The sequence below is a fragment of the Centruroides vittatus genome, unplaced genomic scaffold (assembly GCF_030686945.1).
Source record: "Centruroides vittatus isolate TY-2023 unplaced genomic scaffold, ASM3068694v2 scaffold_2802, whole genome shotgun sequence".
Taxonomy (NCBI): Eukaryota; Metazoa; Arthropoda; class Arachnida; order Scorpiones; family Buthidae; genus Centruroides; species Centruroides vittatus.
The window spans coordinates 910,029-937,545 of NW_027122693.1; the positions used below are offsets into that span (position 1 = coordinate 910,029).

The 27,517-nt window shown below is 29.9% G+C and overlaps 1 protein-coding gene across 5 annotated transcripts in view; it reads right to left on the bottom strand.

The window, feature by feature from the left end:
• LOC136987846 (FERM and PDZ domain-containing protein 4) overlaps positions 1–27,517 on the bottom strand; it is a 74,957-nt gene that overhangs the window by 30,867 nt on the left and 16,573 nt on the right. For 2 of the 5 annotated variants that reach the window (XM_067285594.1, XM_067285597.1), the window contains exons 2-3: positions 9,502–9,621; positions 1,178–1,335 (exon numbers count right to left, since the gene is read on the bottom strand). In XM_067285594.1, coding sequence (XP_067141695.1) covers positions 1,178–1,335; positions 9,502–9,621 — 278 coding nt within the window. Of the gene's footprint in view, positions 1–1,177; positions 1,336–9,501; positions 9,622–24,545; positions 24,745–26,349; positions 26,673–27,517 lie in introns of those variants that run through there. The other 3 variants (XM_067285598.1, XM_067285593.1, XM_067285596.1) reach the window with 3 other exon arrangements.

Genomic DNA, 27,517 nt, shown 5'->3' on the forward strand with positions numbered 1-27,517 from the left:
GAAATTTCCTCCTTAGCTTATTCAATTTTCATGTAGTATCAATGATAATATACTATATTTTATACATTTAAACTAATAACGAATTATGTAAGTTTCCACAAATTCATAAAACCAAGAAAGACTTAAACTTCTAAACCAAATGATCACCATAATTAATCAGGCTGCTATTAATAATTAGAAATTATGTAATTTGGTACTAGAAGTAGATGTTAGGTGCCATCTCTTATCTAATTTAATAATAGTCCAATTAATTACGACGATTGTTTGGTTTAGAAATTGAATATCTTATAACGTGGTTTATTATAAATTATTGTGTGATAGTATGAAATAAATTGTGCCATCTTGTACGCAACATTAAAAAATTACTGGTTTCAGTTAACCAAGTTGGCAGAATGTTCAACTGAATTTGTAAAGGTTATCAATTTTAATGCAGTACTTGGCAGATGTATTTTCTTCTTAATTCGTACAAAGTCTCGATAAAAACTAATTGTGCATATAACTGAAAACACTTACAGAAGAAACTGAAACTTACTTTCCAAATTTCACTTAATATATAATTTTTCATAAAACATTTATGGTTAAAATAAAATAGCCATAATATATGCTTTATTCTTTTCTTTTATTTATTGTGTAAGTTATAAAATTATTTTTAAATTATAATAATAAAGAGAGAAATATATCTGATAAGAATAATTAGACAAGATTCTTTTATTTAAAATGTAATTAAAATGTTGTCTTAAAGTTGTCTGTTGAAACAAATCAATGGAAATATCCATACGGCTCCATAAACATTTCGGTAATCATTAAAATTTAATTTATGCATCTATACATAAAAAGATGGTTTTCAAGTCCGGTGCCTTGGAATTAATTATAACAAAAAAAAATCATTCCTCTCGTGTGAACTAGTATTTAATGACTTATCAGGAGAAAAGAAATGAAGAAAAAAAAATACCGATCCAAAAAATTAAACTTCTATTGTGTTTAATTATTATTTAAAACTGAAATTTTTTAAAATTAAATTGTAAACTCAATAAGATTTAAATGCAGTTTAATCAGACTGCAATTTTTGTTTTTTGGAAAGATTGTATATGAAGAAATAAAATATGCAAATTAATATTTAGATTATATTACGGTTGCATAAAATAGCTCAATCGCGAAAAATATAAAACATAATTACCTTCGGTCACAAATCTAACAATAACCGGCTTTTCACTACCTGCGACAAAACCGAATCCTACGTGCGGATCGCGTATCAATTCTACGTCCCTCGGCTGTGGCGGTTCGTCGTCCGTGTCTTTGTGGGGATCTTCGTATGTCGTCGTCCTGTTGATGTGGCTGTTATAAATTTTAAAAACTTTAAATTAAAATTTGCAGTTGGAAATAAGTATCATAGAATATTTATTTGAATTTAACTTTTATCAATTTCTAAGTAAATACATTACTTAAAATAGTAAACTCGGAGAGAGATAGGAGGAACCATTTTGATAAAGAGTTATTTGTAAATATTAATATCAAAATATATACAATAATAATACAATAGATTGTAATGAAATAAATACATAGAGAGTTTTATTTTTATTACTGAAGATCACACGAAAACCATAGCATAATATTGTAATTATATATATTTGGATTTTAAAGCTTAATGTGAAAGATTTTAAATTAAAATAATCAAGAAAATTATTATATAATATAGCTTTACTCATTCCTTTTAAGAATTGTTAAAGTAGCAACATATAATCAAATCTTCAAAAAATATTATTGTGATAGACCAACTAAAGCTGAATTATCGGGCTAGAAACGGCTACTATAATAAATAATTTATAAGATAATTTGGTACTAGAGTTAGGCATTTGATGCAATCTCTTGCTAAATTTAATAATTATAATTTTAATTAAATAATTTAGAACTAACTAGAAGAAAAGAATCGGCCCAAAGCGGGACTCGAACCCGCAACTCCTGCATACCGTGCAGACGCGTTGCCAATTACGCTACCCGGACCTCCGGTCCGATCTCCCCTTCCAGTTTATATAAGCTTATGTTACGACCATCAACAGCCATTACAATGCCGGCTGGGGACATTGTAATGTCTTTTCTTCCAGTTAGTTCTAAATTATTTAATTAAAATTATAATTATTAAATTTAGCAAGAGATGGCACTTAACGCCTAACTCTAGTACCAAATTATCTTATAAATTATTTATTATTATAGCCGTTTCTAGACCGATAATTCGGCTTTAGTTGGTGTACGAGGGCTGTTCGGAAAGTTTGCGGCCTCAAATAGAACAACAAACAAAATAATTTTAAAACTTTTTTTATTTTTCAATATAGTTTCCTTTATTAGCAATGCACTTATTCCAGCGATGTTCTAGTTTTTTTATGTCATCACAATAGGTCGATTTGTCAAGGTGTGCAAAATACTCGTTCACTTCAGAGATGACTTCATCACTTGAGTGGAATCTCTTTCCAGCCAAGAATTTTTTTAGGTTTGGAAAAGGGTGGAAGTCACTGGGGGCCAAATCGGGTGAGTACGGTGTATGTGGAACTAATTGGAAGCGAAGTTCGTTTATCTTTTGTTCAGTGATTCTGGCGGAATGTGCAGGTGCATTATCGTGGTGGAACAGAACCTTTTTCTTCTTCAAGTGTGGCCTCTTTTCTTTGATTTCTTTCTTCAGTTTTTCTGAAAGTTCACAGTAATAGACAGCATTGATGGTCTTTCCTCTTTCTAGGTAGTCAATAAAGATGGTGCCTTTAGCATCCTAAAAAAACCAAGGCCATCACTTTCCCCACTGATGGAACTGTCTTTGCCTTCTTTGGTGGTGGCGAACTGTGGTGTTTCCATTGCTTCGACAGTTCTTTTGTTTCAGGAGTGTAGTAGTGGATCCACGTTTCGTCAGTAGTCACAAATCGACGCAAGAAATCCTGTGGGTTTTTCTGGTAGAAGTCCAAACACTTCTTTGACATCAAAGTGTGAACACGTTTTTGCTCGGCGGTCAGCAGATGTGGCACCCATCTTGCCGAGACCTTCGTCATACCCAAATTTTCGGTTAGGATGTGGTGCACTCGGTCGACAGAGATGCCTGTTGTCTCAGCTATCTCACGCGTTTTCAAACGGCAATCTGCTAACACCAAATCTTGGACTTTGTCGATATTTTCTTCAGTGACAGCAATTGACGGCCGTCCGCTGTGAGGGTCATCTTCCACTCTCTCTCTGCCAGATTTAAAAAGGGCTGTCCATTTTTTCACAGTAGTGTACGAAGGAACAGACTCTCTCAAAACTTCATCTGTATCAGCTTTGATTTGAGATGGGGTCAACCCTTTTTTCGTCAGGTATTTTATGACCGCACAAGTCTCTCTTCTCCATTTTTAACGAAGCATGTGCACACTGACTATCTGCTAAGCTGTCGTGGCAAAACTTTACGATAAATCAAGCGGAAATTGGTATTGTATCTTTAGCAAAAATGGCCGTATTATTCCCGCCAAAAATTAAATTGATTGCAGTGCCGCATACAGGCAAGGCCGCAAACTTTCCGAACAGCCCTCGTATTGCTTTAACGGGTTAGCTAATAATGTTTGTTTATATTGTGATAGACATAAAAATGCTCCCTTCCAATGTTTTCTGATGTTTTAATTACTAGAATTTGTTAAGTTATAAATAACTAGAAAAAAAAAGGTAGAAAAAGCAAAAATTAAAGATAAAAAAATAATAATAATGGTTAAGAGCATATTGTGTTTTAAAGTTAAATATAGCAGAGTTAAATTTAATTAAAAAAAAAAGACATTGTTTCTTAGAATATTTTTTATTATTTATTCTTCTATTACTGTAAAAATTTTGTTTATATTGAATCCCGAAACTGAGTTCCGAATATGAATAATTAAAAATGGAATCAGTCTCTGTTGCCAGGAATAAACCATTGGGGGCTACACGGGAAGGTAAAAAAATTTTGACTGATATTTTTCTGTTCTCCACTCAACACTAAACCTATTAGCTACATTCCAAGTGTGAAATGCATAACAATAGCCTAAGTTTACATGATTAAAGCAAAAGCATATATTATATATACTGCATATGGGGACTGCCAACTAGGCTGAGGGGACCCAGCCATCTTGTAATCCCATTTAGCTATGATCTGAATGGAATTGACTGATAGATCCAGCTTTGAAACACAGATATTCTGAATTTGAACTTTTAATTTCATGCTAACATATATATTAATATATTCGTATTTTCAATCTTAAAAGAATTGAAATTCCTCACTTATTGCAGATTAGATTATTAAAAAAAATAAATTAAAATGTTATAGAAATAGAGCAGTGATTCTCAACCACTGTGCCATGGCACCTTAGAGTGACGCAAGATTTCTGAAGTGTGCCACCACTGCGAATATCTATACATAAGCTAAATCAGACAAGTAGTTTAATCGGCTCTACCTTCCTAGAGTGCGTTTGGAAATTGTAACTGGCGTTACCGGTAACTGCCGGTAGTTACCAAGGCGTTCAGAAAATGTGACCTAAATAACAAACTGGGTTTAAAAATCGCTGTTATGACATCATCGGTTGTCCCGCGGTACTTACCGAAGTAACAGCGTGTGCCGCCCAAATTTTTAAATTATTAAAAGTGTACCGTGACGAAAAAAAGGTCGAGAATCACTGCCCTAGAGAAAACCTTTGTTTAAAACAAGTTCTATAGTAGTAGTGAAGGGCAAACACTTAACAAAGACAGAATTTAAAGCTTCATACACAGTTAATAATACTTGAGTGTTTTAATGACTTCTAAAATTACATTACATAAGAATGTTTTAACAGTTTTTGACTACATTAGTCTCTCTATCTGTTAAAGATTGAAGTAGCCATAGCTTTAATCAGAAACTTAATCTACAAAAAGAAACACTTAAGCACAGAAGCATTTAACAAGTATTGGATTATTTACATATTATTTTAACCAATTGAATTTTAAAGGGAATAGTAAATCTTGTAAACAGGAGATTGGTGTTCCAATGGGCTCGCCAATATTGGGTGATCTTGTTGAGTTAGTAGTTAAATGGATAGAAGTGGTTAATAGAATTATACAGGTAGCATCATATGGTTTACTACTAAGTTATATCAGTAGAAGGATAAAACCAAAAGCTATACAAAAACATTTAAACAAAGAAGTTACTGGAAGAAAATTCATAATCACTGGCAAATATTTAGCCATACAAATTGTAATCATCAGATAAGGATAAAATAAAAAAAACTAGATAAAGCTCTGGTTATTATTTCTTTCACACCTTGTTATTAATTTCCACTTTCAAGATAAATTAAAATGTTTTGTTATATTTATTTAAAAAGACTGTTTTTATTACGTTATCATAATTATTATTAATAAGATGACAAAACTACATAAAAAAATAGTATAACAATATTTAAATTATAACTTTTAAGCCTATTTTCAGCTTGTGTTATAACATCATTGTTATGCTAATTTGTATTATTTGTAGTTTAAAAATGTATTGTTTAATATATATGAAAGATTAAATCTTCTAATCAATTCCAGTAGTTATGATTTATCTAGATTATTTGATAAATGCTAGACATTATTTCTTTTTTCCTACTTAATAATAAAATATGATGCCGCGGGAGGTAATCCGAGAACTGCACGGTCAATATAAGTCACTAACTCGGAATAGGATGCTTACACACAAGTCAAAAGAAATAGTATGATCTACTGGTTTAAAATTAGATTGATGATATGACTGAATCTCAAATGTATTTCACAAGACTCAAAGCTGAGTAATTCTTGTGTTTGGACCAAACAGATATAGAATATTACTCTTTTGAATAATTCTCCCAAATAAAATGTGGAATTTTGATATTGTTATAAGGAAACATTCCAAGTATCAGATAAAGTTCATTAACCGGACGTAAATAGTTTAACCCGACATCAAAATGTAGTAAAGAAAATGCTAACTTTGTCAGATAAACTAGTTTGATCTAGCAATTGTAGATAAATTTTATGGTTTTAAATGATAGTGATAAGAGATGTCAATGGAACTATGCTTTTATAAATTTTATTATTCAATTTTTGATAATTCAAGTTATAGACTTTGTCCTAATTTTTGAAAAAGCTTTTGAAATATTTACAACCTAACATCAAAATTATGGATTAACTTCGTACTCGAAACCTTGTAATTGGTCGAGTTTTAAACTTCCTCTATCTATTTTTACGAAAATGATCCATTTGATCATTTGCAAGCACAGATGATTCTTTATCAGCTATTATTTAACAAGAATTGTTTTTTTAATATTATTTTCAGTCAGCATAATAAAGGTTTATACCATGCAAATCTTTTTAATAAATCAGAAATGTAAAATAATATACAGGAAATTCTCATTAATTCGAACTTGGACGGTTTGAAATTCCATTAGTTGGATTTCAAACTGTTCTGGCTAGTGTCCCGTCCGATTTTTAATTCATCGTCCAGGTTAACAATTAATTTTGTTTGGAATTTTGTAAAAATTATTATTATTAATTAATGAAAATGGTATTCTTTACACTTAGTTATATTCTGTTTGTTTACTAAATTACATCAGTTACACGCCATTTTGCATACCGTACAGAAATATGTAAATATTGGACGATTTGAAGTCGCGATTATTTTGCCCCTTAAATTTTGAACTAACGAGGGTCTCCCGTATGTACAAATATTCATTTGCCTAAGATATTGCAGCAAATAATGTGTAGAATCTAAGCATCTTATACAATATAAATAAATTATTTGATAATACTTGACATTATATTCAAGTTTACATCTTATATTTCATAAATAAAAATAGAAAAAAAAACGTAAGAGGCCAAAAGACACGAATCATTAGTTGTTAGCTCATTAAATATATATAACAAATATTTAGAAATAAAACTCTAACTGAATTCAACACAACCAGAAGGAAAAGTGAACAATCCAGATAATAACTTATATTTTACTCTTGATAGGAAACACAGAAACCAAACTACTATATTTTGGTTTCTGTCAACTCTAGTTAGACCCATTGCCTTTCTCTACTTTCCTATGTCAAAGTTAATAATTAGATATATTAATTAATAAATTTAGATACCCAGAAAAAAGATTAAGCTGATACAATATTTGAACAACAGAGTTTCTGAAAACTTCATATTGGTATGTTATTATCACAACACATCCAGATTGCTGCTCCAATTTTTCACATGTAATTTAGATACTGTGCAACGATCAGGTCCAACTATTCAAATATGTAGAAATCATGCTAGAACGAAGTTTTCAATTAAATGCAATTAAAAGGTCTGTGTACAGAATATATCTACAAGTTATAGTATGGATAAGAAAAAAAAAATAGGAAGATGGAATTATATTATTGGAAGGACATTATTGAAGTGAAAAACAGACTGAAAACAGGAATGTATAGCATAAACTTGAAAAGCATTACATTCAAAACTCAATTAATAAAATGATAATGCTGATGATATAAACAATTTATATATTAGATGAGAAATGTGATTACAAAGCTATCCTGGCCTCACTGACTGACTGACTGACTGACCATTTTTTTTTTTCTGTAAGAAAGAAATTTGATTAGTCAAAAGAAGACATTTTAATTTTTCTGTTAATATATTCAATGTAAAAAAATTTTTTTTTTCATTAGGTCTACCCTCTTTTAATTATTTATAAAATATTGCAAAAATTCATTCTAATGTATTTTATATACCTAGTAAAACATTGCTTTGTGGCCACCCATGAAATTCCCTGATAAAACTGTATAAACTTTAATATAAATCAAACTTCATATTGGTAGTCACCTTAATCTCACTTAACTGGACATGATATTCTGGAGTGTACTAAAGTGACATTTATCCCCATTACGTGGCCAATAGAGCAGGAAAATCCTAAACTCATTATATTGTTTAAATGCTTTAAATGAAATTGAGCTTTGTTGCTATAGTTTCGGAAGAGTTTGCCGAGATCTCTTCAACATATGATGTTCAAATAAAATAAATTTATTTACAAAATTTAGTAAGAAGAAAGACATATTTGTTCAATAATTTTATACAAAATTTTATTGTATTTTGTAGAAATATAACTAAGTCAGAGATTATCAGTCTACATCACTCAATTCTCAACGAGCCTGATGTAAAAGCCAATTTAATTATTAATACTTATTTGACACAAGTCATTAATATACAGAAGTGTTCATTTATTAGTTTTCTAAATTCACCTGTTAAAATACAATAGTAAAGGTTTTATTTAAATACCATTTCATAAACATACTGATTATGTTTATAGGCACTAAACAATTTCAACAATTTCACTTACTACTATATTATACATTCCTTGAATGGACTGTATTGCAAACAGCTTGCATTCACTGTATACATACCCTATACAAAAGTGTAAATTACTGTATATTGCAAAAGATGTACTGTATAATATTAGGTGATTTATTATTATTACTTGTTTATTTTTATAAATTGTATTAAACTTTTAGCAGAGTTTAATATGATATTCTAATTACAGTTCTGTCCTAATTTCATCTAGGTGACCATATCACTTATATGACCAGAAATCGTGTACCCCAGAAGTGGTCTTATAAGTGAGATTTTATTGTATATCGATCTTAGAAAACTTTTGAAAATAAAAATCTAAAACTTTTTGTTAAAAATTATACATAAAAGTTAATTATTTTAATAAATAATTAAAAAAAATTTATCTCGGAGTTATGACCTTACTACTACTAAACAATTGTATACAATTAAAAGTTAAGAAATGCATTAAAATATTATACCATAGTAATATGGACATGTCCAAAACTTACGGATGGGCTGCATTTTTATGCAAATACAGAAAACTGTAGATAAATGCAGACAAATATTGCAAGAACTGTATTACTCAATGTTTAACACAGGGTAATGCACAACAAATGTCAAAGCAATAAAAGTAAGTCTTTGATGAAAAAGATACATATAGCAGTTGAATGGTTGGTGAAGAATGATGGAAAGTGCTTACAATATCCAGGCTTTGGGACCTGTCAGTACAGAATATATCCACCTCGAACTGCAATGTAGCAATCACAATGTCTAGGCAGTTTGTCACCAACCGGCTTGGTGACTTTTTCTAGCTATAATCGCTAGCAATTGCGTTCATCCTTAAGTTTTGGACACTTGTGTAGTAATCTGTCGTCGTAATTTGCTTCCATTTACATTTTACAAAATTTATTAGCCGTTTATCTTTATTTAATATTCATTAATACCTTTGTTGTTGCTGCGTGAAGCATTTTATTTATTTATTTCTATCAATATATTATTAACATACTTAATATACGTAGACAAAGTTTATCTCCTTTTTAAGATTATTTCATTTGTATATACGCATCTCTATATTTTATACTTATTGCGGAAAACAAAATATTAAATTGAAAATACTAAAAATAATTAGCAAAGCGAATAACATGGTATACATTACATTCATATCAATTAAGAATGATTACTCACTTGATAAAATAAGTTTTTCCTTCTTTATCAATAGCTGCTTCCCAACCGTATGGAAGACTCGATCCTCCAGAATCCCACGATTCGATTGGAGGTAACCACGACGACATTTTTGTCTCGTGACTGAAAATAAATTTCGAAAATTAAATTTCCAGTTTTTTTTTTTAATCTTAGAATTATATCTTAGAAATTTTATATAATTAAAATTAAATTATTTAAACTTACACTTGTTACTCATTAAAGTAAGAATGAGATTAGGATATTTTGGAAGACTGGAAAATTTTAACGATAGTGGGGAAAACTACGTATTTTTAACATAATCATCCAGTCGCATCAAAATCCGAATTAATATACAGTATATCAAGATTTTTACTGAGTAAAGAGAATACATTTTAGGTAATAAAACTTCTCATTGCATCTTTTTTTTTAATTAAGCAGAGATTTATTTTTTGATAATTGTATATACTGGCTGTAATTTATGGCCATATATACTTAATGACTTAAAAAACTTTTAAGCTTTTGAAATGCAAATTTGATAAAGAAAGTAAGTATATGTGGTATAAACTATAACTGGTATTATACAGTTGTCAAAAAACAGTGTGTGTCATAAAAAAAAAAATTGCTGAGAGGTTTTCATTATTTGAAATGCATTCTCCTTTTTTTAATAGAAATACATGTGCTGTGTGTCTGTACATTTAGCAGATCTCCCAATAATCACAGTAATAAAATAAGTCTTTTGTACAATTAAACATAGTATTTTACAAACGTGCTTTATTTCTGAAGAAACGACTCAAAAATTACATACATTAGCGAGGTTGAGGCTGAAGTTTTAAACGCGAAAACGTGTACGTCGGACGTTTGGCGCAGCTTTCCCGTAAGCCTAGAAGTTTGACGATGGCGTTTGGAATGTCGAGCATGATTCCACCGACTTTCCAAATACTATTTTCAAACTTCTAGTCGTACGGGAAAGCGGTGCCGAACGTCCAAAGTATGCGTTTTTGCATTTAAAACTTTGGCCTCGACCTCGCTATTGTGTTAAATTACAGATATTTGATAGACTAATAAATTTGTTCAAATAATATAAACACTTGTCATTTATAAGTTTCACTTCGGTAAAGATACATTAAAAATTTTTTAATAAATATTTCTTTACGAGACTATCATCCATCTTATACGTTGTAAAATATTCCATTAATTCTAATTTTAAGGTGACACGTAATATTAAATTCACATTAATCAACGGTATGCCATCTTGAATTAGGTGTTCTCTATCTTCCACTTGCATATATGCAATGACAAAATTAAATTTTAAGAAAATAATGCATTAAAACACATTGTTATACTTTTTATCACAGTGCATCAGTCAACGTAGAGGATTGTTATAATTTTATCTTGCTTAATTTTGGTGCTATCTACTGAATCTCATTTTCTTAATCATGTTCTAACATATTGTTCAGGATTTAATCATCATCAGGCACTCTAATTAAATTAATTGCAGAACTTACAATTTAGCAGATATAACTTAACGTTTTGTAGAAGGGACCCGACGAGGTTTGTTTTACGCAACACTAAATTACAAGATGAGAGTTTTTTCATTTTTTTATGGCGGAATGAAAATTATTAATATAAAAATTAACCGGGCTTTGTAATTAAGGATTCGCTACTACCCTAAAAATTTGCTGTAATAATTAATAAACGGTTCGTGCAAACCTATCTGCGGCACTCCCGACATTAATTAAATTGCCTAATTTTACATAACTTACGTGATTGCAATGTCATATAAATAATTCAAAATTATGAATAATAGTTCAATATGGAATTTAATGGAATAATACATGATGCGTAACAGTTAAGAGATCTCTGTATATCATGCATCATTAAAATCTGTAATATAAATACACAGTTTTCCAATACATTTGATAAAATATTTCAAATTTTATACGTGTTTCATTGCGTTCGACTTAATATAAATTTCATACTCCGACAAACAACAAAATCTGTTAAATCAAGCATTTTAATTAAATCAAATTCACATTTAAACTGGAATATGTTCTCAGCGCTTTCAAGCATCACTGTTCATCTTCAGAGTAAAACATTTTATAAAAGAAAAAACTGACACAACTATAAAAAAACAACTGACTTTTCTGTTCTACTTACGCAAACTGACTTAAATTTATATAAAGGATAATTATAATATATAATTCAGTTGACTTTTATGATAAACTTCAATGTTAATTAATAAAAAATTCGATAGTAGTCCAGTTGGAAAAGAGATACAACGATCTATTGGACAAATTTTATCCAATAAGCACTGTTTTACACTTTCAACCGATTTGGTTTAAATTCTGCAATTATTTAAATTAAACAATCAAAGCAATTATCTTTAATTTATCTTTTATATCACGGTTAATCTCTCTGCTTAAGCCTTTGTTTTTTTGGAGATTTAACATTAAATGAACAAAAGACAAGTGAATAGATTAATTATTCAACTTAAAAATGTATTAATACACGCACAAATATCTAATTTTAACGTCATTTACATTTACTCAATGTTGCGCTTGTAAATTGTTCTATAAAATGTATTTTAGAAAATATTACGTAGATATTTTCGCAAACTTAATGATACGTATTTCCTTAAATAGAAATCGTCCATAGTGGTGAATTTAATGGTAATTAAATCTATAAGAAATGTATAAATAGTTGTTATAATACATTTCATTTTACCTTTAATGTAAGTATATCAAAAACAATTACTTTTTCAATAAGTAACATTTTTAATTAATTAAATGAAAATTCAAATGGAAAAACATCCATTACTTGTACTATAATAAATTTTTAAGTTTTAGATCGTAGTTAAAAAAATCCGGAAACGTCCGAAAAAACGGCAAACTTCCGTCGTTAACCGGATATAAATCGTATTACCGTATTTTATTTTTAAAAGCCCCAAAAATTACTTTAATAAACAAAATGTCTTCGGCTTATTTAAACTTTCCTAAATACGAACTGAATAGAATACAAATTAAATAAATGGAACACATTAACATTAGTATAATTGTTAATGCATTCCATTTATTTAATTTGTATTCCAGTCATTTTTACCCGAAAAAGATTTAAATGAGCCAAAAATGCTTGTTTGTTAAAATAATCTCCGGTTTTAAAAGCAGGTATACATTACTTTTTCGTATTTAAAACGAATTTTTTCAAACTTTGTTATCTTCTTTATTACACAAGTTTGCCGTATTCAGTATTTATCAATGCTACTTTCTAAAATTACACGTGTAGTTTTCTTTCTAAAAAAAACATTGGAAATTGGCCGACAAAATACTAATTTAAATAAAGTTTGTTCGAATATATTATACGACTGTTTCATTTAATAAATAAAACTAGAAAGTCTATTAAATGTATTTGTACATATGGTAACTATAACGATACAAATTTGCTACAATTAGTAAGTGTGAAACTTTTCACAAATGACATCCTGCTTGATATCTTCCAGCACATATTGAAAGCATCACTAATCACGTTCATTCAATTGTACAAAATTAAGGAACGACCAAAAAAACGTGCGATAATTACGATCGGATTATTTTTATGCAACGTAAATGTTAATTATTATTACAATTATTTAGTACCAAATAAGGATATAATTTATAAATCTGAATAAAAATATTCATATTTATAAAATGAACTCGCTTTCAAATTTTTGAAGTTAATCATTTTAATATTCCTGTTTTATTTTAATGGTTAAAATCTTAAGTCGAACTTTACCGACGTTAACGAGCAGATAAACGAGACGGATTTTTTTTCCGTAGTGACGGCAAAATTGACTCGTCCAATTGCTTATCATATTTCTAAATAATTGTTGTTTAAGAATTAATTATTATTAACCGAAAAGCGAAGCAATCATTACGTTGCCACTAAGTAAATACGGCTCTAATATACTGGAAAATTTTTATTTTTAAGTAATAATATATGTATTTTTGTGTGTAAATATTTGTATAAGAGGCTATTCGTTTCCGTGCAATCGGCCGAGTATCGTTCCTTCGCTTTGATATCATCCATTTATTATCACTTATGTAACTCTTGATCCCATATATTTGCATTTAATGATGTAAATTTGCTAATAATTACTTTTACTCATTTGTTTATTTTAAATTCTTTCAGTACTAATAATCTTCTTTATTATCCTTTCAATTCTACAAAGAAATAGTTTAATAATAGCCTTGCAACTTTTATTATTGTTAAGTTCCATTGAGACGAATCATCTTGATAAATCTTATGATAAATGAACAAAGACCTGCCATTTTACCTATCATCAGAGGCATCTCATAATTCTTCCAAAAACATTCCACTTACTTTCTGATTTAATCTCGCAATGCAATAATCTAATAAATTTTTTCACTTTAAAAGATAGTTCTAAAAACATTAAAGTTTTTAACAATTTTAATTAACTAACAAAAACGATTAATATCTAAGCTAATGTATATCTCAATTTATAAATGTAAATTGGTTTCTGTCTTCAGAAAACTCATTTAAACAATTCTTGATGTTATAACTAATTATTTTCTTTTATAAATTCTGTAAATTACTGTCATAGATTTACAGGATATCTGTTCATATATAGATTTATTACGAGAACTAATTGATTAAAACAATGAAGACAATCCTAATTTTAACGTAATACATATTTCAGCACATTATTACAGTGCAATAAGTAAAATTCTAATAATTTAAGTTTAAAAAATATGCTGTATAATAAGTAAGGTGACCAACTTTTTTTACAATGAAAAGGCGGACACAAATAAATTGAAGGAAAAAATATTGTAAATAATAGAAACATTTTATTCATTGCAACAATAATACACTGTAATAATCTCTACTGCATGCGTATGTGCCGTGTTGTGTTTCGGTAAGAAGTAAACAAAGCTACTTGCATGCGGCGCACTCTCTCGAGGTCTCCCGTGCAGAGCGCATGCGTTTCATAATCGCGTCTTGCTGCACTGTACCGAGCCTCGACGAACCGTCATGTCAAATACAAACACGTCGTGTCGCGTGCAACGAATCGGCTCGGCATCAAACGAATATGGAGATTTACAGATTAGTCTTCAAATATCAAAAAGGAGAACACGTAGAAGGACACTTTTCGAGGGAAGACAGAACTTACAAAAGAAGGACTGTCCTCCCTAAAGGAGGACGATTGGTCACCTTATAATAAACTAAGTTTTTAACATCAGAGCAATATACAATGTATGATCCAAATTATAATTTTAGAATACTTGTTTTAATATAATTGAAGAATTTAACATCACCGATTTATTTTAAACTTAATTTTATTAATTGAAATTATCGAACAGAAGTGCATTTAAGCTCGGATTCTGTCAAATCTGAACGTAGATTGTGTTAGCGTACAAAGATTTAAAAAAAAAAATTGATAATAAAAGTCAAATATATGCCCATATAAATGTTAGAAAATCTTTCTAATCACGTCTTCGAATAGATTTGTAAGAAGTTTACGTAATTAAAAATACAAAGACTAAAAATAAAATCTTTTATGCAAATGAATAGAAACTTAAAAAATATTAAAATCAGAATAATAGAAAAAAGTTCAAACAAATAAAAAGATAAATATATCTATAAAATAAAAGCGCGAATAAATATTTTCAACTTCATGTATTGTCTATTGCAATTATATAATATCCTTTAGTTTAATTAATATAGAAAATAAACCATATATTATTACTTCCATAAATAAGCATTGAGTTTGGTCTTATTTTTTATTTAAAGTTTTAATATTTTGTACATATCAATATCAGTTGCTTATAATTTACGACAACGATTTTAATTTTGATAAGCTTAAAATTTAGAATCAACATTTTAATTTTTCTGTTTAGTGTATCTGTTTTATAACGTTCTTTATAATATTATAAATAATCAAAAATAAGCAATTTTAGTAAGTTTATACATAAAAAATGATAAAGATGCTAGCGACGAAAGTTAAAATTAAACATATTTATTGTACCATTTTAAACAAATAATTCTAATTAGCAATAAACAGATAGTACACAAAGTAATCCTTATGAAAGTATAAGCGGGGGGTTTAGGAGTAAACAGAAGCCGAAAGATGGGACGAAAGAGGACGTCGAAGAAAGACGGAAACGGCGATTTAGAACGGATTTAATTATTCGCTTGCAAAAGATAAATCCAAATGGAACGAGTTCATTAAAAATAACCATTGCTAAATATCTGACAAAGAGAATAAAAATGTGTGTAATAAATATATAAAAAAAAAGAAAAGATACCCAATTATTTAAGTAAGCAGCTAATCAATCGGAATTTAAGATTACTAAACAAAGATACTTTTGTTTTATTAGCTTTGACTTTGATATCTATCGTCACGGACTTTAGTAATCCAGCTGTTTATTTTATAAATGAAAGAAAAAGAGTCGGTCGTAAAATTTTAAGGATATTGCTAATAAAAATAACGGATTTCATTTTGTCTGTTCGAATAAATTAATTAGTTAGATCAATTCGGTAGCTTAAACATAGAGCAAGTTTAGAATTGTTATTAATAGTCTTTTATAAGCAGAGGTTATTCTGTTTTATTGTTTCATAAACACAAAACAGATAATAAAATTTTAAAATATAACATGGGTATTATACAATAACTTATCAAATTTGTAAGTAGATTGCCGAAGAAAAATTATTAATTTCAAAATGCATTTCTATTGCACGATTTAAACCCGAAGTTATAAAGCAGTTGAATGAAAATCAATTCTTTTAATATACATTTAAACCTCCTGCAGGTTAATATTATATTACAGAAAAGACTTTTTCTATTGTACCGTACTGCAATTTTCTTAAGTCTCGCGGGATGTTATTTCCAGTCAGAGAAATAAATTATTATGCAATGCCATAATAAGTCAACAATTTTACTAATTTGCCGACTTTGTAAAGAATTACGATTCGATTCATTCAAACAAATGACGACGAATTTATAAAATTCTGTAAGAGGACATAACTGCTCCGTTACGTGTTCTACGACAATTTGTCGTAACTACTTTATATAACTTTAATTTGACATATTTTACTTCAATGCAATTTCGACACAAAAGCAAAATAAAATAAATAAATTACTATAATTCAATTACTTCAAACATACCGATTACAGATAGGAAATTAAAGCAAATAAAAATATCTTTATAGCTATTTTAAAGAATAGATATTTGTATTTTTTTATTTATTTTTTTTTATGATTCTATTTGAAGTTTTCTATAGAAAAAAAAAATATGGCTTTGAGATTTTTTATTTTTAAATATTTTTGAAACTAAAAATTTATTAATAAACAGCCAACATATAAACTGTATTACTCATTAACTTGGCATTGAATTAATTTTAAAATAATCTATTTTTGGCTTTCTTGAAAAATTTTCTTGATTTTTATGTTAATATAGCATTTTAGATCATATATGGTGCTTTCATTATTAAAAAAAATCATCAAATATCTTTGTTGAAATCTTATAACTATATTATATATTAATAAATACTTAAAATCCATATGACTTCTCAATAGAGAAGTGAAAAAATAAACTAACTTAAAAAGTAAAAGTGTAATTTAATCCATTTATATGTTTTTGTACATACATAGTTTCATCTGGTGAAGCCATTGCACCTTCAAACTATCAAATGTGAAGGTTTGATGGCTCCCGAAGACGAAACTATATATATTTCAGAAACATTTCTATAGATTAAATTACTTCCAACTAATAACTGTTTTCTTATTTATTTTCTCTGAAATTAATAGGAAAAAAATCAAATAGAAACTAATACTGTAAAATATTTTGTTTACTTTAATAAGAAAAAGTTTTATTAACTTATAATAAATACAGCTAACCTGATAATTATTTCAAATACCAAATGAATACCTTTATTGCACTATTAAGGCTAAGTAATTACTATGCAATTTGGCACAGGCCACCTTCTCTACTATATATATATATATATATATATATATTTAAAAAAAGATGGTGGCCTGATGGCCTGTCTCCTGTCAAACTGCATAGTAATTGGTTAGCCTCAATAGCTTTATAAATCCGGCTGTTTGTTTGGTATATTAATTCACTATACTGATGTGCTATAATTTATAAAATTACATGCAAAAAATACTTGATTGTATTAATTATCTATTAGTTACTAAGTTATTTATGACAAAATGATAAACGAGATACAATTAAAATTTATTCTTCTCAAATAATTTTATCAAAATCAATTATTTTACTCCTACCATTAAAGTTAAATGTATTAAAATGTAATTAAATCCGTCGAACGTATTATGCCGAAGGTGACGTCCGTATTCGAGCGTCGAACAAACGGTCCGATTGTATCGATCGATATTAAACGAATACCGATCTTAAAATCATTCTTAACAGAGAACATTAAGAAAGTTGTGAAAGTTGCCTAATTAGATCTTATTTTTATTATTACGCAGAATAAAAAACACTTTTTTCTCTATCAGTATAAAAAATAAGAGATGTTTTCTTAGAAAGATAAACAAAATTTGATTTTTTTAAATAGAAATGTAACTTATTTGAATAATTGATTTCCTATACATTAATGTAAGTCTGCACCTAGTTTTTTATCGAAATACGGGACACTTGAAATTCGTTGTATACAAAAATGAGTACAGAGACGTATTAAGAGTGTTATTTGATAAATCTGATATTGTATATTTATCTGACTTGTTAGCAGCAGACAAAATATATTGCCAATTATGTCATCAAGGTCAAAGCTCAAAATTGGTCAACAGATGTAGAAGTCTTGTAGTTCAGAGTTATTAACAGTTTAATCTACATTAATTAGGACGATGCTTTAATATAGTTTCACGGGAAAAACTTCGTTACTCCCGAAATTTATAGGCAAAAAATAGAAGTTATATATTTAATTAGTATTTAATACTAATTAAAGTAATTTTTTTTTACAATGTAAGAATATAGTATAAAAATATTAATTTATTTTTTAATAATATAAAGAGGCATTATATAAATACATTTGTTATTTTTCAGAGAAAAATACTGTTAGTCTCTTGTGTATGATAACATAGATAAAAATGTTTGATTTTTATTTAGGCTAATAAAATTGTATTATTGTATTATGTTAAGTACACATAAACACTAATTCATTTATTTTGATTATCAGAAATAGAGATCACACATGTGTTTAAAGAGCTGAAGGTTGCCAACCTCCATCCAGTTTATTTGGAGTAACTAAACTATAAAATTAGAAAGATCTCTTTTAAGTGGTAATTTCTGTTAGTCTGTTAAAATATATTTTCTTATAAGACAACGATATTTTAATAGAGACGTAACCAAACGATCTCCTTAAATAATCGGGCTAGAACTCCGCTAATTTATAAATGCGTTTCTATATACGTATCGGGCTTTGCGATATTTGATAAACCAACATTTATATAAAATTCGGGATTATTAAAGTGTAGAATATACTTTTCTGCAAGACAAATTAAAGGAGAATAAAAATATATTTAATTCTATGCAAGCCGAGCTGATCCACAATGCATTTATATATAAACGGATGCATACAAAATTCATATTGAAGTAAATACAGATAATGAATTATGTCTTTATAATTTAGAAATATACTTCTAAAAAGAAATTATATATATTTTAGTCCTCAACTTGTTTTAATGTTAATTTTATATGCTCCTGTTTACAAACATCTTTAAACTCAAATGCCAGTGAGTCAACTGGTTATAGAATACGCTTTATTTAAAAAAAAAAAAAAAAACAATGTTAACTGGAATAGTTTAAAATCAAATTATGTAAATGATAAAAAATTAAATAAGAAGAGAATTTTTAAAGAACAGCATCAATATTTATTTGTTTAGTTAAACAAATGTTATGCTTTATATCCTTTGACTACTTAAAAAATTGAATATGATCTTTAAAGGATGTTGTCAGACAGAATGCTAAAGATATGTGCTATACTCTTTGCATTAAGATAACCATGTATTTGACATCGTTTCAGATACTAAACATAGGCATCATCAGGATAATATATTGTGTGGACTGCTGCGCTTGACATAAGAAATGATGTCAAGTATGGAAGGCTGTACAATATACAAGCACGGCAGTCATAAATTTTATCCGTAACTGGACCGACCGACCGGTCCACACACACCTTCACGAAACGTGCGATATTTGTTACCATTTAGATTTGTAAAGTATTTAGGATAATATCTAATTGATACAGAAAAAAAATTAGACAGTTTTGTTTTCAGAAAGTTGCGATTGATTTATCATTAAAATATCTACTGTAAATTATATATTAACTATTAAAGAAAGGAAAATTTTATATATAAATGGCGTTTAAATTTACTCGCCAAGCAGTTTTTACATATTCAAATATGTTGACTTCAGGAGAATAGAATTTGAAACACATATTTGCATAGAACAAACATTTTTTCAAATAGACTGCAGTGGAATGACTTACAAAAGATATTTTAATGATACAGTACTTTTACTAAAGAATCTTTACCTTACCTTGTAGATTTAGATATTTTCATTCTGTCTTCTATAATTTCAGAGTAAAGTAGTTATAAATTTGAATATTTTGTTTAACATTTGTCTTAAAAGATTTATAAATCAAGTTTTAAAATGTACAAAGTAAATACTGTAATTGAATAATACAATACACGGATGCAATGTATGAAATTTCTTTTAAAATTCAAACGTCAAACGACTCAAATGAAAGTTTATAAATCGTTTTCCATTTTTAAATAAATTATTGTTTGAGTTTTTACTTAAATATTTATGATTTTAACTGAAATTCACATTATGTACATTTGTAAAGATGATAATTATACTAGAAATATTAAATAAAGTAAAGATTGTCTGATAAATCAGTTATTTGGAAGATAAGTTACATATGTGCACCGATTTTTTTAAACGTTCTATTTATATCATGGGTATGCTTCTGTGTATGATATATTGGTAAATGGAAATAGAAAGTATACAAATTCTAATTCTCGTAAAATAATGTTTTATGTTAATATTCCAAATTCTTAACTTAGATATCAAATTTAATACTAAAATTAATTAATTATCCTAATTCTATCTACGTTGTTCTATTTAGAAACAAAATAAGATCATATTTTTATTAAGTTATATAAATTTAAAACATTATAGCATTTTATATAGATCCTTACTACGCTGATTATTACCTATTTATTTAAAATCAAACGTGGAACCATATGGATCTATCTGGTTTGTTATATAAAATTTCGTACGATTTAAAATAGAAATGGAAAGGAAAAAACCTTCCCCCGAGAAACTTTTCTTTAATAAACAAACAGTTCTTGTAATTAACTACTTTCTTCAAGCTACATAGATAAAAATGTAAAAAAAATAAACATTCTGGAAAGTGTTAAGACGGAGAGGAGCTTGCGAAATGATTTATTTTCGTTTGTATTTGTGGGTTTTTATGTAAATCTGGGATTAATTTCGGCGGAAGTGCTACCATATTAAAATTTTACTTAAAAAAAGTCCAAATTTTAAATTCAACTTTGCATTTTTATATTGGTAACAAATAACAAAACGACAAATGATTTTTATTCATATATCAAATTATATATAGAACAGTTAAGCCGAATATTATCTTTAAACTGATAACATTTCATAAAGATTTTCATTCATTGGCTTTCTTAACGGCAGTAGTTACTTATCATTTTACGTAATCTGTAATTTTCTTTCATTTTATTGAATAAAAGGACACATTCTGTATGTATTGGATTAACTACAATCACTTCAACAATGGATGTAATTTATAATTTACTCTGCTTAACATCAACAGTAATCTATACTGTAAAATATCTTAAAAATTGCACGAAAAAATCTGTTTTTATCAAACTACATTTAGCATGAACTACGAAAATTACAGTAAATTGGTTGTTTACGATTGCCGTTTATATAATCCGAAGTTATTTCGTATTTTATACACATATATTTGTAATTTACATTTATATCACTTCCTTTTTTGCTACTTTAACATCCGTACACTCTTACAAAATTGCTATTTTATGTTGATCGACGCAATTGTCCGGAGGTTATATATTGCTTCTTCTAAAGTTGACGTTTTTGAAAATAAAACTTCCGAAATAGTCAAAATAGGTGTATAAGAATGACAAGGGATGAATTGTCACTGTTTTGATCTAAAAGAATGATGTAGGGGCACGAAACCTTGGATGTGTAAGAGAGACTTACATGTGTTTCAGAAGGGCTATCTAATATCATTCTATTTATTTTTTTGAGAAATCGGCAACCGGTAAACACTACATAATACAAAAAAGTCAAGGGAGAGGTATCGCAACTCTCAAGGAGGATGCAAACCAAAGATAAGAGACTATACTGCAGGACATTTTCAAAAAATAGGCAAAATAGTTGGTATTGCTTCTACTTTAAAAAATTTCCTTCGGTTTAAATAAATAGAGCTGGTAAAGTTGACGCGCAGCGTACTAGCGTAAGAATATCATCATATATGGTAAAACCTGCATAAACTGGACTCGCACGGTACCGTATATTTTTTCCGATTTGGCAGGTTTTTTAAACGCGGGAAATTGACGCATTCCGAAGAAATTTTCCCATTTAGGCAGGTTTCTGTTTTATTAAAAGGTTCTGTCTCATACGAGTCTTACCGTTTAAAAAACAATAATCTTTAAAAAATTGTAAAATTTCTTAAAAATAAACGAGTTTCTAAAATTAACTCTTTTCTATCCAACTTCGAAAGAGCTAAGAACTGAGATGGACACCGTGGAAATTAATAAAGCAATTTTTACTTAATTCTATTGGTAATCATCCATTTATATATAATTCATATTTCTTAGGCCAAGGTTGGGCATTTCCCTCCTCTTACTGGCCTTCAATCTTCACAATTTTTACACAATCAATGCTATTATACGATACGGCTATTATTTAATAATTTCTCAATTATCGAGGGTAGAGGCGCGCGACGATCTCTCAAAAAACAATCGACACAATTGCTTTCGAGTACCTTACAAGCGATAACCGAGCATATACCGGGAAGGAGTGCATTTCGGAGAGTAAAATAGATCCAGAGTTTAAATAAATTCGGCATTTTAAAAGATTTCTCGATTCCGACGGAAGTAAAATAGGTTTCTAGCTGCTTATTTTGAATTTAACGTATTTAAATTTAATTTATTTAGAAACTTTAGCCGGAAAATAACGTCGGAAACGATGCTGCATCTCGAAAAGAACCGTATTGTTAATAAATTGATTAAAGTACGACGTTTTTCACACTACAGAAGAAGCGATTTTCGACATTAAAACGTTTTTTTTTTAAATTTAATTAATTTAAACCCCTAAAATAGTTATTTAATCCGAAAAACGTCTACAAAACGTACACAAGATCTGATCTCCAGCTGATTATTTTCAGTCAAGATTACGAAATGAAATCGACACAAGTAGGCAAAGATTGAATTGAGACCACTCGAAACGTAACTTTACACGTAAATATAGAAACAAAATTCGATTCGTACGCATATTTAATTCTTAAACTTAAGAAAAAACAGCGTTAAAGAACAGGGCATTCAGCTTATCGAGTGGTTATGTAAGTGTACTTTTTTTTTAAAAACTCCCAGCAAGCGCGGCACACTTTCGCTGTTACGATAATAAATTGATGTTTTCTCACCCCCTTATTAAACAAGCTTATAGCTAAATTTATAATCTGATACATCAACGTTCTCTCCCGATAAAACTTTTAACCAAAGTCTTATCTCTTTTCGGTTTTGGTGTTAGATAAAAGGGTAGCGAGAAGCAAATTTACGATATATATTTGTGACGGCGAACCTCCAAATGAAAGTCAGTATTTTAGGATTAAAATAAGCATCCATTGTTATTCCTCTTCAGATTCTTATAATTTTTCCATCGCTTCAAAAGGGAGGGAGGCGGGAAAAAAAATCCCTACCAGACTTAAATAAATGATTCGGGGAGGAAAACACCTCGGAATATTCATCACCCTAACTAATATCTATAGCGTATATACTAGTATACGAGAAAAATAAATTACTTTTCCTACGAATATTAAATTTGTTGGTATAAAGATAATCAAAAAATTGAAATTCCTCTCCCCCAGCTGAGAGTAGGAGTAAATGTTTTTTTTAAATAGTCAACAGTTAAATTTGGCTACGAGCCAAACCCTGTTCTAAGAAAATGTTCCCGATACATTTTGTACAGCATACGAGTACATTAACTCGTAACAGTCTGCAGTTAACATTGCCGTATCAAACATAAAGAAAGGAAGAAGACTAAAAGACAACTGGCCCCGTAAAAGCTTTCTAACAGAGGATTCTTCGCCATGGGATTACTTTCAGAAACGAACAACAAACAATGGTACCTCAATTCGACTTCTTTACATTTTTTATGAGGAAATTTCCAAAAATATTTTTATGGGATAATTCTGATACTAAATTTAAAAAACGTTACATCTAATCGGGTACAATCTTCCGGGGTATATAAAAAAAAAGAAGACTAAAATCGCGTAATTAAATCCAACCAAATTGATATCACTCGCCGTTATCGGCAATTCAATTTATAGATTAGTGACTTCAGCGATTTGGATCATCGAGGAGGAGGAGAGGGAGGAATAAAACGTTAATTCACGAGAAAGAAAGAAACTTTAATGGATGTCAATGATTATAAACAAGACATTACAATGTTTTTACTTCGGACGTTATTTATTTTAAATATATTCCTGACGTAATTCAATATACGAGGCTCGTTTCGCTTAGGTTTATCGATGTGTTTACAAAGATTCCTTCATAGCATTCGAAGGCCGTATTAGAAAACAAATTCGATTTCAGTTCCGTCCGCGCTTCTACATTAGACGAAACAAGCGGGGACGTTATACAAGATGCTTGTAGAATTCGAAGGTTTTGCAGTAATAATAACGGCTAAGTTTTAAAATCTTCGCGATATTCCATCGATTTTTGCCACATTTAAGCCGAAAATTAAGACACTTACCCGTAACGGCGGTCTTGTTTTGATCCGCGCAATGCGTTTTTGATTTGCATCCATTTCGTATCCATGCCACGGACTAAACTGTTCCTAGAAGTTACTAAATAGGGATGGTCTTTTTGTACTGATTTACTCATTCAAAGCGGTGTCGCCATCTATCGAAAGGCCGAACACTGCTTTGGACGATCCAACAAAAGCACACGCGTTGTTAGTCCACGGCTTACACACGGTAAGCTGCGCGCCTAGTATTTGATGATTTACAAGAGAATAATTAAAAACAGGAGCGATTTAAGACCATTCCTAATTCCGTTCGATGGGTCTTAGATTTCTTTTAAGCAAAAAAACGGTGTTGTTTTGGAATGTAAGAAGTTTTAACGCTCGCATGTTTGACACGAAAAGAACTACAACAAATAAATAAGTCATTTATCATACGTGACCGCTATTTAATACGATTTTTAACTGCGCTGCTATCATCATTATTATTTTTTTAACCTTAATCAACTAGTTATATTATTAACTGGAAGTAGTCCAAGAAGGCAACAGCATACGGTTTGATGCCCATCCATTTTTCTCTGTCGTAATTCTTACACGTAACTGTCACGAATTTCGCGAATAATTTGGTGAAGAAACTCGATTATCAATGCGATAAATCTTGATAAATTCGTCATAATATAAAACGATACGGTTTCGTCGACAGGATTATTATTAATAACCGATACATCAAACGGGATTATATTAATTCGTGGATGGCGAAGAACGTGGTAACGCTCGAAATTTTTAAAAATAAAAAGGAGGAGGAGGAGGAAAGGGGAGAAAATTTACAAGGGATTTCCAATTTCGCTTCTATTCCCAGAAAAGAATTAAAATACGGGATGGCACCGGAAATGGCAGAAGGTTGAACAGAAGGCGGTTAACTAGTAACGTGGAGAGTTGGCGAAACCCGATTCCGCAGGATGAAACAGTTATTATTTTTACAGCATTTCCCTACACTTTATCATCTTATTCTCGTTTCTCATCTCCCTTCTCTCTCTCTCTCTCTTTCAAAACACTGCCAGAAAACGAGGAGAGGAATTTTTCCAATAATCTCGACCAAGAAGAGAAGGGAAAAATTATAAAAACTGATTAAGAATTTCGCAAATTAATCGCTCTAAATAACAGAATTCCTTCCGGCTACTATCCTAAATTAATAAAAGGATGGGTGGAGGAAGAGGGAAGAAATCACAGCACTTATGTTCGTTTCGTAAAGTCAATTCTCATTCATTGGAAATGACATCCGAATCGTCATGGCAACCGTTTTTATTAACGTTACGTCGTCATCGGATGGCTCCGGAAAAAAAAGGAAAAAAGTTGGTCATCTGTTTGGAAAAAAATGGGGATTATTAAAATTCTTCATAGCGCATCTCCTAATGGTAGTAAGGTAATTATCCAAAGCGATCATTGTGGTATTTTCCCCATTTTTTTTTCCTCCTCTTCCTCTTCTAGAAATCTGGTTAAGAATTCCGAATATGGTTTTGCAATTCTTTTTCTACGGACGAGATTTTAGTGGCATCGGATAAGAATGGAAAATCACCAACTATCGCCTAACGGATTCCTGTATCCTCGAGTATCGATTGTCGTTCAGAATGGAGGGGATGGCGCCTTTGGTTCGTGCCCTGGCCTAGGAAAAGCATCGATACAATTGCCTGCTCCCTCAGTCTACGCGTCCTGTTTTCTGCCGACCGCATTTGGCCGTTCTGTTTTCGCCTCGCCTAAACGTGATGCGACCGAAAACCCTATGTCGAATTTAATTATAAGCCGATACGACTCTCACCTGGAAACGGGCCTGCACCGTCTAGGTGGGAAACAGTACGAGGCACGATTTCCCATCTCCCGTGACGTCACTTCCTCCTCTCGCCGTTCGACTCCTCGGTAGCCAGTGGCGGGAGACTTGGCTGCCAGAACCAACCTAACCAATCGCCGAGGGGAATTAAGTAACCGCGCCCCCGGGTTGCTAGGAGACGACGAAAACCATCCATGTAATGTGTTGAAGAAATCACTATCAAACTACGTCATAACGTAGGTGATCTTTAAGGTTTCTCTGCATAATTTCACCCCCCCGGAACACGTACGAAATTTGCATTCCATCTCGATTCTGCCGTGAAATTTCTGGGTAACGCGGGAAAATATATATATAAATCCTGCGGTGTGACGTAGTTTTATAGTGAGCTCTCGTGTGATCCTATTGTGATCGAGTGTAAGACACGAGGTTTCTGCAGACACTAATTACGATTAGAGAAGAAGAAAAAAATCTTTCTAGCAGCAAAACGGAAAAAGATTTACTGCACGGGAAAAAACAAACAAACAAACAAATTTACCTGTGGAAAAATTAAAGAATGCGTCAGTTGTCCCTTGCAGCGAAGACACTTTGCTGTAAGAGCATGCTCAGTCTTTATGCATTTCAACACGTCATATTTAGAAATTAAACTGGTAAAATATAGGGCAACGTTTGGCTCGAATCATAGAAAATTTAAACGATAATTTCCCGAAAAGAACCCGATGAAAATATCAATTTTTAATTCCTCTCTCCGCCTTCCACTCTTCTGTAAATACCATACGTCGAGACGTGTGCGACGCCATCTGTTAACGGATGGAACAATTAGAAAAGGAGAGGATTTAAATTGTTTTACGTGGTTTAAATAGTTAAACAGGTTTTTTGCTTTTTCGATATTTTCATCTCAAAATTAATTAAATAAAACTTGTTAAAATATTTATAAATCCTATTTACTAATATTCTTACGTAGTAGCGGTTGAGGTCTTAGGCGCAATTTTGTTAAAAACCTTTTAAGTAAGCGGTCTTTTTGCATTAAAAAGACAATGACGTAATTCACAAATTGACGATTTTACTGTTCTTGCTGGTGTACAATTTTTAAACGTTCATTATATTTTTACAGGCATATCTTTTTGCTGTATAATCTTTGAGGCCCCTCCGGGAGAGGAGG